Source organism: Emiliania huxleyi (genome assembly GCF_000372725.1).
Source record: "Emiliania huxleyi CCMP1516 unplaced genomic scaffold EMIHUscaffold_45, whole genome shotgun sequence".
NCBI classification, from domain to species: Eukaryota; Haptophyta; order Isochrysidales; family Noelaerhabdaceae; genus Emiliania; species Emiliania huxleyi.
Window position 1 is genome coordinate 259252 of NW_005198611.1, and position 13629 is coordinate 272880.

Here is a 13629-nt window from a genome sequence, read left to right on the forward strand (position 1 = left end):
AGCCCTGGCGGCTGCTGGCTCGGCGGGCTTCCAAGGCCGGCGCTCCTTGCGGACGCCGGTGGGCACCGCGGCGGCACCCTTCCGCCACACTGTGGCACCCCCCCCTCTTTTGGCGCTTTCTTAAGCGCCTGAGCTCCTCCCGAGGCTGAGCTCATCCCTGCATCTCTGCAGAATGTCCCTTGAAACGTGAGAGAGTGCGTTGTGTTCTTGCGAGGTTTCCGCTTTCTCTTTCCCCAGTGCGCGCCAGTCCCGTGCCCAGTGTTGTACGAGGGAGTTTTGTTGTAACATTCTCTTTCCAAGCAAAATTCTTTGCAGCGCCTAACGGAGTCGCTTAGGCGGCTCCGGTGGTGAGCCTGTGTGTGTGCCAGTCCGCGCCAGTCTGCGCCCTTGTCGTGCCAGTGTGCTGTGAGAGAGGCTTGTATCTTAAGAATTCTTTGCAGCGCCTGCAGCACAACAAGCTCGCTCAACGTCGAGGCCCCTGCGCGCGAATCATGGCCACGACGGCCCTCTTTCGCGCCACAGTCCGCGCGATCCGCGCGGCGACGCCGGACGGCGCTGCGCTGCGCATCAGGCAGCCGGTGCTCGAGAGCCCGGTGCAATGGATGGCAAACGAGCCGCTGCCGCAGCACCTGATGATCGACGAGACGCCAGCGACGCTGATCGGAGGCGTCTTCCCGAGCCTCCTCGATGAGGCCGGCGCGCTGCGCGGCGGACACGACCTGTGGGGCGACGGGCTGCCGCTCGAGCTCAGCCGTGAGCGTTGCACGCGCATCGCGAGAAGCAGGTTTGCTGACGCGGAGAGTGCCTCGCTCGACGAGGGCTTCGCCGCACTGCGCGCGCTGGGTGATCAGATCGCGCTCGCCCAGCGCACCTCGGTCGCGCGGACCAGCGGCCTATGCGTCGAGGCGAGCTCCGCCTATCGCGGCCGCGCCCAGGCCGGGCTGTGGGTCTTTTCGTACCGGCTGCGTGTGCGCAACGAGAGCGACGAGCCGGTGCGGCTGCTGGGGAGGCACTGGATGATCAGGAACGCGGACGGCTCCGTGCACGCAGAGGTGCCCAAGTGGGGCGCCGGCATCGTCGGCCAGACGCCGCTGCTCTCGCCGGGCGCCGCCTTCGAGTACGCCTCTGGCACCAGCCTCTCCTCGCCAAACGGCAGCATCGGGGGCGCAATTCGCGCGGAGCGTGGCGACGGCCACACCTTCGAGGCGGCCGTCGGCTGCTTCCCGCTCCTCTCCTCGCCGAGCGACGACTGAGGCGTGTGGGTTGTGGCGGGTGGGGCGCTGATGACACGGCAGAGGCGAGAAACGGCCTGGCGAGAGCTGTACGCGCGCCGCGGCTTGTCGGGTGGTAAAAATTACAAGCACACGCGCAGGAAAAACACGCACAAAAGTGAAAAGAAAGTTCTTGACTTGCACTCTTTGTCTCTCATCCATCATCCACATCCTGTTTCCTGGTCTGTCTGACGACCCTGACCGTCCGCCGCCCTGAGGAATGAGAAACACACATACGGTCCCGGGGGGGGGGGACACGCTGGGAGAGAGAATCTCTCACGCTGGGCTGCCGGCGGAACGACAGCTTGAGCGTCTTCTTACAGACAGACAAAATAAGAAGGGAAGGTCTCTCTCTCTCAAAATAACCTCCAACCCCCTCAGAGCTCAGTGGTCAGTGCTCGCCTCAGTCTCTAGTTCTCCCCTCTCCGGAACGAGAGCGGGACTAGGCTTGAACTTGAGCAATGTGGGTGGCCCGGCGTTTTATTTTCCTTCGACAGAAGGGTTGAGAATCTCTCGTTGTCTCAGCTTGGGCCGATGCTGTTCTCTGCCACGGCTCTCGTGTCCGGCCTGGTGCGCGCCGCGCGCACTCGCACCCGCGTGGCGCCCAGCGGCGCGCGCGGCACGGCCCATGCGCCGGCGCAGACGCGGGGAGGACGTGTGGGGCAGCCCGCGCCGCGCTGCGCCTTCGCGCTCTCTCTGCGCTGCCGCTTTCGTCCTCAGTCCCTCCTCCGTCCGACTCGGCCGCCCCCCCGCGCGCACAGAATGTCGGCCCCCGCGCTGGCACGATCACCATGCAGACCAAGACCGTCACGCCGCTGCCGGCGTCGGTCAAGCCGGGCGTCGTGACGGGCGAGGCGCTCTGGGACCTGCTGCAGCACGCCAAGGAGAACAAGTACGCCATCCCGGCGGTGAACGTTGTGTCCTCGTGCTCGATCTCGTCCTGCCTCGAGGCGGCTGCCAAGTACGGCGGCCCGATGATCGTCCAGTTCTCTCGCGGCGGCGGCCAGTTCATCGCCGGCAAGGCGGCGGACAACGCGGACGACGCCGCCTGCATCGCGGGCTCGGTCGCCGGCGCGCTCCACGTGCGCCAGGTGGCGGAGCTGTACGGCGTGCCGGTGATCCTTCACACGGACCACTGCCAGCGCTCGTGGCTGCCGTGGTTCGACGGCCTGATGGATGCGAACGAGAAGTACTTCAAGGCCAACGGCGAGCCGCTCTTCTCGTCGCACATGCTGGACCTGTCCGAGGAGCCGCTCGAGGAGAACGTGGGCACTTGCAAGGAGTACCTGCAGCGCATGGCCAAGTGCAACATCCTGCTGGAGATGGAGCTCGGCGTCACCGGCGGCGAGGAGGACGGCGTCGACAACACGGACATCGACTCGTCGCGGCTGTACACGCAGCCCGAGGAGGTCTGGGAGGTGTACCAGCAGCTGTCGTCGGTGCCCAACGGCCGCTTCACGGTGGCCGCCGCCTTCGGCAACGTGCACGGCGTCTACGCGCCCGGCAACGTCGACCTCCAGCCGCAGATTCTGCACAACACGCAGAAGTACATCTCGGAGAAGCTCGGCGACGGCGACCCCAAGCCGACCTGCTTCGTCTTCCACGGCGGCAGCGGCTCGTCGCGGGAGGACATCCGCTACGCGATCGAGGCGGGCACCATCAAGATGAACATCGACACCGACACACAGTGGGCCTTCTGGGACGGCGTGCGCGAGTACGAGGCCAAGTACCACGACTACCTGCAGGGCCAGATTGGCAACCCCGAGGGCGAGACCAAGCCCAACAAGAAGTACTACGACCCCCGCATGGCGCTGCGCTCGGGCGAGGAGGCCATGGCCAAGCGCCTGTGCGAGGCGGCCGAGGACCTCAACTGCATCGACGTCCTCAACTGGAGCAAGTAGATTGGCCACCACCGAGCAACACACACACACACATCTCGCGACTACTGGGAAACCCTTTGCAGCGGCCAGGATGTACCGCCCCTTCCACACGCCCCCCGCCCCCCTCCACCGGCCCCGGTCCGGCTCGCGGTCCACCCCACACCGGGGCGACGCCGCAGCCGTTCCCGTGGGACCGCGCCGGAGGGAGTGTTTGCGGAGGATGGCATTCTGAGGGGCGGGCCTATCGATGCGCTTCGTAGCAGAGTGTTGAGCGTCTTGTAGGAGTTTTCTACCCATGATTTGTCGACCGAAGATGATTTGCCTGCACTTGGAGCACTTGGAGTGCAGTCATCAGCCTCACATCCAGGGCCGGCGAGCTAGGAAGCGCGGCGCGAAAATTCTTTCGTTCCCTCTGGCGTCCTCCCACAGTCGTCGCTGCCCTGCCGACAGCGGTGACGGTGCGCGCGCGATGCGGCGCGCTGCGCGTGGCGGCTGCGCCGCCGCCGCCGCTGTGCGGCGCGGCGCGGCTCGCCGATCGCTGTGCGGCGCGGCCACTGCCGCGGCGGGCCCACAGGCGGAGGAGCTGGCTTCGGTGGCAATAGAGATCCCGACCGAACGCGTGCGCAACTTTTGCATAATCTCGCACGTCGACCACGGTAAGTCGACGCTAGCCGACCGCATGCTCGAGATGACGGGCGCCGCGCGTCCGGGCGAGCGAGAGGCGCAGTCGCTCGACTCGCTGGCGGTCGAGCGGAGCCGCGGCATCACGATCAAGGCGCAGACCGTCTCGCTGCTGCACGAGGACGAGGAGGGAGAGCGCTGGCTGCTCAACCTCATCGACACGCCCGGCCACGTCGACTTCTCGTACGAGGTCTCGCGCTCGCTCGCCGCCTGCCAGGGCGCGCTGCTGCTCGTCGACTCGACCAAGGGCGTGCAGGCGCAGACGGTGGCCAACTTTTGGCTCGCGTTTGAGCAGTCGATCGAGATTGTGCCGGTGATCAACAAGGTCGACCTGCCCCACGCCAACGTCGAGGGCACGAGGGCGCAGATGCGCGCCGTCTTTGACGAGAAGGACGCGCTGCCAATCTCGGCGAAGACAGGGCAGGGGTGCGGCGCCCTCTTCCCCGCGCTGCTGCGGAGCGTGCCTCCGCCGCCCGGCCGGCGCGACGCGCCGCTCCGTCTCCTGCTCTTCGACTCGTGGTACGACGACTACCGCGGCGTGCTCTGCCTGGTGCAGGTGCTCGACGGCACGCTCGCCCTCGGGTCGCAGATCGTCTCTGCCGCGTCGGCAAAGACGTACGCCGTCCAGCAGATCGAGCTGATGCGGCCGGCTGGGCCGGTGCCGCTGCCTGCCCTCGCGGCGGGGCAGGTTGCGTGCGTCGCTCTCGGTATGAAGCACATCCAGGAGGCGAGCGTGGGAGACACCTTCTCCGACCCCGCCGCGCCGCAGCCCGCGCTGCCGGGCTTCCAGAAGCCGCAGCCGATGGTCTTCGCCGGGATGTACCCCCTCGAGGGCGAGGGCTTCGACGCGCTGCAGCACGCCATGTCGCGATTCCTCCTCAAGGACGGCTCTGTCACCGTCGAGCCGGAGAGCTCGCCCACGCTCGGGCAGGGCCTGCGCTGCGGCTTCCTCGGGCTGCTCCACCTCGAGGTCACTTCCTAGACACTTCCTGGTCACACTCCCGCTTCACCTTCTAACTCCTCGCCGGGCTCCCACGTTGTCGACGCCACGCCTATAGCCGTCTTTACGCCTCCCTCCCTCCGCCTCGAGGTGGTCCAGCAGCGGCTGCAGCAGGAGCACGACATGGAGGTGCTTCTCACCTCTCCGACGGTGCCGCTGCGCGCGACGCTCAAGGACGGCTCGCAGCTCGAGGTCCGCTCGCCCGAGGCGCTCGCGCAGCTCAAGCTCGAGGACGCGCTCGTCAGCCTCAACGAGCCCCTCGTCAAGGTGCTCGCCCCTCTCCGCCGCGAGGGCCCCCGGCCGAGGTGCGCGGCGTTGTGCGCGGCGTTGGGCACGTGACGAGTGCGGCGCGGCTGGCGGTGCCCTCAGGTCACGATCCTCTCTCCGTCCGAGTACGTCGGCGGGCTCATCACGCTCTGCGAGGAGAGCGGCGGCCAGCTCCTCTCCCAGTCCTTCCTCTCGGCGGAGCACGCGATGCTGCAGTACTCGCTCCCTCTGGCCGAGATCGCCACCGAGTTCCATGACCGGCTCCGAGGCGGTAGATGCGGAACGAGGCTCTGAGCACTCTCCACTCCGCTTGAATCGCGTAGTTGGCTGTACGTTGGTGCGCGGACTCGCGTCGAGGCTGCCTTTCCCTCCCCCGCGCAGGCTCAAGACGCTCTCGTCTGGCTACGCCTCGTTCGACTACGAGCCGCACGGCGAGCAGCCCGCCGACGTGGTCCCGCTCGGGCTGCACGTCAACAAGCGTCCCGTCGGCGCGCTCACGCGCATCGTGCGCTCCTCCAAGGCGACCGACTTTGGGCGCGCGATGGTGCAGACGCTCAAGGAGGAGATGGACCGCACGGTGCACGACATCGTCATCCAGGCCACCGTCGGGTCGCGGGTGGTTGCGCGGGAGACAGTGCGCGCGGTGCGCAAGAATGTGCTCGCAAAGTGCTACGGCGGCGACATCTCGCGCAAGAAGAAGCTGCTCGAGAAGCAAAAGGCGGGCAAGAAGCGCGCCTCTCTCCACGTCGGCGACGTGGCCATCCCGCACGAGGCCTTTGTCAAGGTGCTCGCGCCGAGCAGTAGAAAGAAGAAGAGGTGACAGGTATACAGGTACGGTCTACGCACTACGGACCGATTTTACGTGTGTGATGCATATTTTACACTCTTAGAAAGAATTCAACGAAAACTTCTGATCTCTCTCGACCACGCTCACCACTTACTGTCTCGACCGTACAGCTTCCCTCCCAGCGACGAGGCTAGTGCCATTTCACTCTGACGACACGCTAATCTTGAAAACGTCTCCAACGGAGCTCCGTGTTGCTTCCAGCGCCCTCCCCCGCGCTTCCTGCGGCCATGGCCGATGATCCTAGGAAGAGAGGTCATCTGGCTACCGCGAGAGCGACCCAACTCGTCGACATCGTCCGATGATGGTGCCGCAAAGTCAGCCTTCGGAGGCTATCGTGGGGTGGAGCCGGCAGTAGCCGTGACATGTGGTTCCACCACCCCTCGTAGGCTTTGCCTCTGACCGCCACCGTTCCCAGGCTGCCTACTGGGATGGAAAGGAAGGCTCGGCGAGCGTATAGAAGCGTGCTCGACCTCGTCGTGGCAACCTGTACGGCAGCGCTGGTAGGCGCGATGAGCGTCGTGCCACCTGACCCGAGACAGGTCGCAGGCGTCGTACCGAGCGCGTCGAGACCGTGTCCTGATGTGGTCTGCACGGGTGAGTCACGTCGGCGTCAAAGGAGCGACGTGTGACCTGTCAGAGCTTGATCTCTGATCTCAGCGGCGTCGAGTCGTCTCCGGCGCGCAACAAATGTACCTCCCCAGGACGCGCAGAGGCAGCTGCGACCCCGCCGAGTAGACGGCGGCACACCGCGCCACCTGCTGTGTGCCGCCGTCTACTCGGCGAGGTCGCAGCTTCCACTGGAAGGCACCGAGAGGTACATTTTTCGCGCAATGGTCAAAATCAAGGTTTTGTAACGCGGGTTGTGCCACAGTGAAATGGCACTAGCCCGAGCTGCCCGCGTCGCCGCTCCCAAACCCGCGGGCGTGCACATTCGCCAGATCGGTGATGTCGTCGTACAGGGCCTGAGCGGGGCTCGAGCGGCCGCCCAGCTGCCCAAACGGGAAGACCATCCGCCTGAGCGCCCCTGCTGAACCGAGGCCGGCCGCGTCAATGCCCTCTCCGCCGCCCTGGTCCCCGTAGAACCGGCCGTCGGCGCGCCTGTACGGCCGCTCCTCCTGCAGCTGGATGGTGCCGTCGGCGCGACGCTCTCCCGGAAGGTAGAAGCGGTTGCGCACCAGCGGCGCGGGCGCGTACCCGAGCGCCCTACGCATCGAATCGATGCGCATCTTGTTGGCCGCGCCGTCCCAGAGAGCGCCGTCCACCCTCTCCGACCGAAACTGAACCAGCGCGTCGTCGCTCGGGAACCAAAAGATCGCCTGGTCCCGGGTTGCGCCGCCCTTGCCGGGGAAACGCACGCGCAGCGCCGTGCCGCGCGCCGAAGCCTCCTCCGGGGCAGCCTCGCCGCCGAACCTCGCCGCCGCCGCCGCCACGCGCCGGACAGCGTCGGCGCGATCGCCGTCATACTCCCACGGCTCAGCAAAGCGGCCAGGCGAGGCGTCGTACGAGCTGACGCACGTGACGGCAGGGCAGAGCGCGAGCGCCTCGTCGAAGCCGTCGGCAACTACGGGCTGCGCTGCATGGAGGAGCCACGCCGTGCCGAGCCACGCGCTCGCCACGACCGCTCTCGCGAGAGAAGGCCCGCTCGCAAAACCCCGCCGCCGCCGCCGCCGCCGCCGCCGCCGCCGCTGCCGCTGAATCCGCCGCCGCCGCCGCCGCCGCCGCCGCCGCTGCCGCTGAATCCGCCGCCGCCGCCGCCGCCGCCTCCGCCGCCGCCGCCGCCGCCGCCTCGCACCCCATCGTTGTCGCTGTGCTCGTCGCCATCCTCGTCGTCCCGGCCGCACGCCCGGTTGAAGGCCAGCAGGCCGGGCAGCGCCTGGTCGACCAGCTGCGGCAGCCGCGGCAGCGCCTCGTACAGGGCGAGTATCGGGCGCATCGGCACGCGGTTCACGAGGGCCTCGGGCTCGTCCCCCAGCGCCGCGCGCACGCAGGCCGAAGAGACGGCGTCGCATGTGGTGGTGCTGATCCACGGCGGCCGCTCTCCTCCCGCCTTTGCGACTAGGCTATCGAGGAGCGCGGTGTCGACGAACGACGGGCAGACGACACAACTCGAGACGCCGCGGCTGGCGTACTCGCTGCGCAGCGCGCGCGAGAAGCCGACGAGCCCGTGCTTGCTCGCAGTGTAGGCGGCAGAGTTTGGCGAGCCCAGCTTGCCCGCCAGGCTCGCTACGTGGATGACGGAGCCCCCTCCGGCGGAGAGCATGAGCGGGAGGAGGGCGCGCGTGAGCAGCATCGGCGCGAGCAGGTTGACGGCGACCTGCTCTTCGACGCTCGCCTCGGTTGCGTGCTCGAACGGTCCCCACGACTCGATGCCGGCGTTGTTCACCAGCAGCAGCCGCTGGCCTATCGACTCGACCGAACGCACGATGCGAGCGCGACCGCCAGGATCGGTTACGTCGGCCGCGATCGGATGGAAGCAGACGTTTGGATGCTCTGCAGCGAGCCCCCTGCACACGCTCTGCAGCCCCGCCTCGGACCTCGCCACCAAGCACACCGTCGCCGCGCCCTCAGTCGCAAACGCCCTCGCGATGCCGACGCCGAGACCGCGGCTCGCTCCAGTGACGACGACGCAGCCGCCTCGGATGGAAGTCGAGACGAGCAGCGGGAGGACCGCAAGCATGTCCACAGGGAGTGTGCCGCTCGGACTGTCGACTCTCGATAGCAGCGACGAGTCTGTGGACGAGGTGATGCCGACTCGCAGCCCACAATGGATTTTTATCGATCAACACTTTCGATACCCCATGTATCGGAGTTATGGTCCTGATACGACCTGTGAACGTGAAGAGAGTGGTACCAGCACTGTCGATCGTTACGGCACGCAAGGGGGGCCTCCCGGACGTATGATCCTAGCCCAATAAGTTCCACGGAGCAGATTTGGATTTTTGACAGAATTAAATGCACTGCCCCCGCACGATACTAACTATCGTAGTTTTGGTCCCGGTGCCCTTCACGGCACCACACCGCCGCTTGAAGGCCCGAGATTAGCCTAGCAGTGAGTGGGCATCGCCTGCCGGTCGGCTGGGCACGAGCCAAGCACTTGGGTGGCCGTCGACCGAGTCCGAGCGGCGCCTGAGGTGGGTGCCACGGCGTCTGCACGAAGGCGTGGCGGGGTGAGGAGCCAGGAGTGGTGAACACCTCCCCGTCGGGCGCGCGGCGCGCCGGATGGTCCGCCGAGGCCGCCGCCGCCCCGACGGCGGCGATGAGGGCGGCGGGGCCGACCCAGCCGGCGTTTGTCGGCTCCACCTACAGAGAAGCAGCCTCTGTGGGTCGACGATACTAACTCGGTAGTAACGCGGAGCGGTGCTGTGCGGCGCCGAGTCGTGCGCGAGGCGACCTCCTGAGGCTACCTGAGCTGGCAATGGATGCCACCAGGACGCACGGCTAGCAGGAGCCAGTCAGGCATGCCCTGCTGTGGAGCAGAGCCAGCTGGCGCACCGGCGATACTAACTCAGCGCGCCGCGAGAGGCGAATCTGGGCGACTTTGGAGGCGCAGTTCTCGAGCTTGCCGTCGACGATTGATGTCGGGTAAATTTTCACTGCCGTCCGGGAAGGTCTTCTCTCAACAGGCCGAGCGCCGTGGCCTGGCTCGGCTCGCCGCGGGCGCCACGAATTTATCAGGACCAAAACTCCGAAAAAATGATACTAACAAAAACTACGATACATGAGGTAGACCGAAAGTAAGATCGTTCGGTGCAGAAACCCCGGCCATGCCCATGTAACGCAATTGTGCTCGATTTTTTTGATTTTTTGGTAGAAGTGTCTCCAAGTCTTCTGGACCCATCGATGGCCGTCGCCTCGACGCCGCTCGTCGCGGCACCATCGTGCCCGGCCTGGGCGAAGCATCGTCGCGGGCGCCAGCCGCAGTTCGACGGCAAGCCGTGCGAGCCTGCTAAGGAGGAGGACATGTGGCTGTGCCTGGCCGACGGCCGCGCGCGCAGCACCGCCGACCTGAAGCGCCTGGCGACAGCCGCTCGGGTGCGAGCGAAACGAGCAAGAGATGCAGCCGCCGCGAACACGCGCGATCGGCAGGCGCGCGACCAGCGCCGCCGGCAGCGTGAGCAGCACGACCGGCGCGCAGCGCCGGCGGTCGCCAAGACCGTGCGCCCACAACGCGGCCAGTGCGGCTGCCCGGCGCACGCGGTGTGCGGCATGTGCGTCGACCAGGGCAAGCTCGCCGCGGCCGAGCAGGCGGCCATCGACCTGGAGACGCGCTTCCACGCCTCGACGAACGTCGTCATGGACCTGGAGCGGCCCGAGGACGAGACGGCGGCGCTGCTGCAGCGCTGCGTGCACGTCTCCGACGAGACGAAGCGGCGGCTGCTGGGCGAGTGGAGCGACGAGCGCATGGCGCACGCGCTGCCGCTGCACGCATGCGCCTCGTGCGGCGTGCGGGACCCGTCGCTGACGTACACGCGGGTTGACGTGTCGGCGCTGCCGCGCACTGTGTCTGTGCGCGTAGCCGGCGGCGAAGACGAGACGCGGCACGTGTTTGAGCTCTCGCCCGAGCAGTGCGCTAAGTATCGAGGTCTTCAAAACAAAAAGGTGCGCCTTGCGTTTCCCAACGGCGCGAGCAACGACCGTCCCAACGGCGACGGTACGCACGAATTCCGCGACACCGACATCTCGCGCGTCATCAGCTGCTGGGAGTCGGACGACGGCACGCTCTACCACCTGCACCCCGTAGAAAAGGAGTTGCGGTGTTGATCGCCGCGGGAGCCCTCTTATTTGGTCGTGTGGGTGTGAATCCCGGGATAGTCAATGGTACCGCGTCGGCGACGCGGGCGCCTTGCGGGCAGAGCCCTGAGCCACCCTTTGTCTTGCGCGTCATAAGTAATAATGCTCGCAGCGATCCGAGGCGCAGCCCCGCCCGAAGGCCGCGCAACGATTCGAAGGTTGCTGGATCCGTTGCTTGGGTTCGCGTTCGCGGGGGGGGACCGACCAGGAGCCTTCGCCAACTAAAAAACACAGCACCCATGCCGACTTAGTGTGGGGAGGGTCGGCGAGCACTCACTCACTAGGCGGCGCCGCAGGGCCGGGGCACTGGCCACGGCCTCGCCGACCACTAGAAGGCGGCCCACCCACTACGCGCACTATCTTAGTGCGCGGGGTGGCAGGAGGCACTCACCCACTAGCCCGCTCGCCGGCGGCCCACTCACTACGCGCACTATCTTAGTGCGCGGGGTGGCAGGACGAGGAGGCACTCACCCACTAGCCCGCTCGCCGGCGGCCCACTCACTACGCGCACTAACTTAGTGCGCGTGGTAGCCGAGCCCACCTCTCCGTCCGCCGGCGAAGGGCACTGCGAGCGGCCCGCTGGACCACTCCCCCCCGGCCGGCCGGAGGCACTTGAGCACTTGAGCACTGGATAGGGTCGATTCCGCGTGGTACGGGACCCCTCGATCGTCTCGCCCTCCCTCACTGGTGTGTTCATCGGGAGGGGTCATAACAAACACGGTACAGGATCGAGGTGCACGCTGCCGAGGCAGTGTCGTCCCCCCTCTCCCCGACGGCGATGGCGGTGTGACCGATCGAGCTACAAGAGGAGCTTGTTCAGCAGGATCAGGGGTGGGCCGAGCAGTTCTCACTTCCACAATGGGTGAGCTTCAGACCTCGGGCCTGCCTCCCCCTTCACCCTTCGGCTCGTGTGGATTCGAACCACCGCCGGGATGGAAGCTTCCTGCTTCCATCTTGAGAGACAGCGCCGCACATCACCTTGTTAATTGTCAAAATTCCTGTTGTGCAAGAGGGGAGGGGGCTCTGACGGAGTGCGTGGCGGGAGAGGGCAGGGAGTGGGCGCGGGGGAGGGGGGGGGGGGGGGGGGCTCAGCCGTGCAAAAAGCATCAATTAATAATAGTAAGGAAGACGTGTTCCCCGGCCGTTCAAGAAGTCCGTCTCGATTTTCGTTTTTTCCCCACAGACCACTCGGGCAACTTTTACGAAAGGCAAAGTTTTACTTGACCACTCGACCACTCGGGCAACTTTCGAAAGGCAAAGTTTTACTTGACCACTCGGGCAGATTCGATTGCATTTTACCACTCGGGCAAACTCGATGAAACGGGCGGACGGAAACGCGTTTGCGACGGCTCGCCGGAGAGCATGCATGGAGCGGCCGGAGCGCCGCCGCAGCTCACCGATGGAGCCTGCGTCGCGGCTCAATCCACTGACGTAGCAGCACTGCGACACACTCTCCAAGCACGGCCTCTGGCGTTGCGATTGCACAGAGAGCGAGCAATAGGCGCCAAAAGCACAGATCTGTGTGCAGTGGATTTCCATGTAGGTCGCGCCCAGCGAGCGGACAACCGCGGGTCTCGGATGCTCTCCCGGACGCGAGCCCACCGTGCGAGTGGCGGACCCGGGGGGCGGCCGGCACAGCTCACCCCCAGAGAGGCTATGGCCCGGGTCAGGCATAAAAGGGGGGTGTTTTTCCGTCCGTCCACTATTCCGTCGGAGGCACTCACTTCCGCACACTAAGTTAGTGCGCGTAGTGTCCCGGCCTCCAACCACGACTCCCGGGGGAGCACTTCACCACTTGATCCGCCACGGCGCACCACTAGCCCTCGTCCAGCTCACAGACTAACTTGCGCCGACTTAGTTCCCCGCAGGGCCCGGGACCACTCACTCACTGCGGCATCAGTGCTCTTCACACGACCTGGCGAAGGCTCCTGGACCGACCCAACCCAACCTCCGAGGTGGCCCGGCAGCAAAGGCCGATCCGTATTAGACACTGACTACGAGCGTTGAAGGGCAGAGATGGGATTAGTAGAGTCCTACGCGAGCCTCATCGTGCGGAGACACTGCTGCGTCTTCTGGAGCACGCTCGTCGGCTCGCTCCTCTTTGGCGTCGCGGGCGGGGCGCTGCTGATGCTGGACGGGTTTGGGCAGGGCAAGCTCTTTGCTGAGGAGAGCACGTACGACTGGCTCGTCGACGGCAAGCCGACGGTCCATCAGTACGACATGGTCCGACTCGCTCGAGCGGCTCGCCCGTCCGAAGCGAGCGGCTCGGCCGGCGGGCGGACGCCACTCAGTCAGAGGGCTACTGGCAACCTCACAACAACCTTCATGTACCGGTGGCGGGACGGGCGCGACGCGGACCTGTTTTCGCCGGCCGCGCTGCAGCAGATGTGCGAGGTGGAGAACGAAATCCTCCGTGGCGAGCACTACGGCGAGGTGCGTGCCACACGATGCGCAGAGCCGCCGGCTCTCTGGGCGGGGCCTCTCCCCCCAACCCCAGGGCGCGCTCCGACTAGGTTTGCTTTAACGACCCGAACGCGGCCTTCTACACCACGGCCAGCGGGACCCGCTGCGCCCTCCCTCGCCTCTCCGCGCCCTCTCTCTTCTACGTGCCGTGGCAGTCGGGAGGCGGCTGCGCGAGCCTGTCTCCCTCCGAACGACTGACGGCTGAGGTGGAGGAGGGGGTGGCGTGCTCGGGCGGGTACACCGGCATGCCTACGGCGCCCTTCTGGACGGACGGGTCGCACACGCGAAAATGCACCCTCCTTGACGAGGCCTACGTGGCCGAGCGCGCCGCGTGGCTGTACGCCGCGGCGGCCGAGCACGAAGGCGAGCGAGCCTCTAGCGGCCCGCTGCGGGGGGGGGGGGGGGGGCAAGTAACTCCTGCTCCCGGCC

At 66.4% G+C, this 13629-nt stretch overlaps 7 protein-coding genes across 7 annotated transcripts in view; 5 read left to right on the forward strand and 2 right to left on the reverse strand.

Moving 5' to 3' along the window:
• Positions 1–491: 491 nt before the first annotated feature.
• On the forward strand, positions 492–1253 carry EMIHUDRAFT_102900 (hypothetical protein; the record flags this gene model as incomplete). Its single annotated transcript, XM_005768675.1, has 1 exon — positions 492–1253. The coding sequence occupies one exon, from the start codon at positions 492–494 to the stop codon at positions 1251–1253; it is 762 nt and encodes a 253-aa protein (XP_005768732.1).
• A 521-nt stretch (positions 1254–1774) lies between these two features.
• Positions 1775–3479, forward strand: EMIHUDRAFT_436550 (aldolase A). The gene is made up of 2 exons (XM_005768676.1): positions 1775–1841; positions 2033–3479. The coding sequence occupies exons 1-2, from the start codon at positions 1806–1808 to the stop codon at positions 3170–3172; spliced, it is 1176 nt and encodes a 391-aa protein (XP_005768733.1). The 5' UTR covers positions 1775–1805; the 3' UTR covers positions 3173–3479.
• A 95-nt stretch (positions 3480–3574) lies between these two features.
• EFG3 (elongation factor-type GTP-binding protein) lies at positions 3575–6000 on the forward strand. Its single transcript, XM_005768677.1, has 4 exons — positions 3575–4802; positions 4923–5099; positions 5202–5359; positions 5481–6000. Exons 1-4 carry the CDS (start codon positions 3621–3623, stop codon positions 5917–5919), a joined length of 1956 nt encoding a protein of 651 aa, XP_005768734.1. The 5' UTR covers positions 3575–3620; the 3' UTR covers positions 5920–6000.
• A 1891-nt stretch (positions 6001–7891) lies between these two features.
• On the reverse strand, positions 7892–8590 carry EMIHUDRAFT_55583 (3-hydroxybutyrate dehydrogenase; the record flags this gene model as incomplete). Its single annotated transcript, XM_005768678.1, has 1 exon — positions 7892–8590. A coding segment is annotated over one exon (699 nt), but the record flags the coding sequence as incomplete, so codon positions are not given.
• A 394-nt stretch (positions 8591–8984) lies between these two features.
• EMIHUDRAFT_210652 (hypothetical protein) lies at positions 8985–9666 on the reverse strand (the record flags this gene model as incomplete). The annotated part of the gene is made up of 4 exons (XM_005768679.1): positions 8985–9072; positions 9351–9409; positions 9484–9584; positions 9660–9666. The coding sequence occupies 4 exons, from the start codon at positions 9664–9666 to the stop codon at positions 8985–8987; spliced, it is 255 nt and encodes an 84-aa protein (XP_005768736.1).
• An 80-nt stretch (positions 9667–9746) lies between these two features.
• On the forward strand, positions 9747–10728 carry EMIHUDRAFT_436554 (hypothetical protein; the record flags this gene model as incomplete). The annotated part of the gene is made up of 2 exons (XM_005768680.1): positions 9747–10520; positions 10685–10728. Coding segments are annotated over exons 1-2 (777 nt in total), but the record flags the coding sequence as incomplete, so codon positions are not given.
• A 1986-nt stretch (positions 10729–12714) lies between these two features.
• The window catches only part of EMIHUDRAFT_464319 (hypothetical protein), a 3621-nt gene continuing 2706 nt past the window's right edge, over positions 12715–13629 (forward strand). The window contains exons 1-2 of the mRNA XM_005768681.1: positions 12715–13170; positions 13251–13610. Coding sequence (XP_005768738.1) covers positions 12754–13170; positions 13251–13610 — 777 coding nt within the window. The 5' untranslated portion in view covers positions 12715–12753. The remainder of the gene's footprint in view (positions 13171–13250; positions 13611–13629) is intronic.

Excerpts from the sequence above, each read along its gene's own strand:
- EMIHUDRAFT_436550 (XM_005768676.1), top strand. The coding sequence starts at position 1,806 with ATGCTGTTCTCTGCCACGGCTCTCGTGTCCGGCCTG. Across the intron at positions 1,842-2,032 it reads CGGCTCTCGTGTCCGGCCTG|AATGTCGGCCCCCGCGCTGG; the intron begins GTGCGCGCCGCG and ends CCGCGCGCACAG.
- EFG3 (XM_005768677.1), top strand. The coding sequence starts at position 3,621 with ATGCGGCGCGCTGCGCGTGGCGGCTGCGCCGCCGCCGCCGCTGTGCGG. Across the intron at positions 4,803-4,922 it reads TCGGGCTGCTCCACCTCGAG|GTGGTCCAGCAGCGGCTGCA; the intron begins GTCACTTCCTAG and ends CTCCGCCTCGAG. Across the intron at positions 5,100-5,201 it reads TCAACGAGCCCCTCGTCAAG|GTCACGATCCTCTCTCCGTC; the intron begins GTGCTCGCCCCT and ends CGGTGCCCTCAG.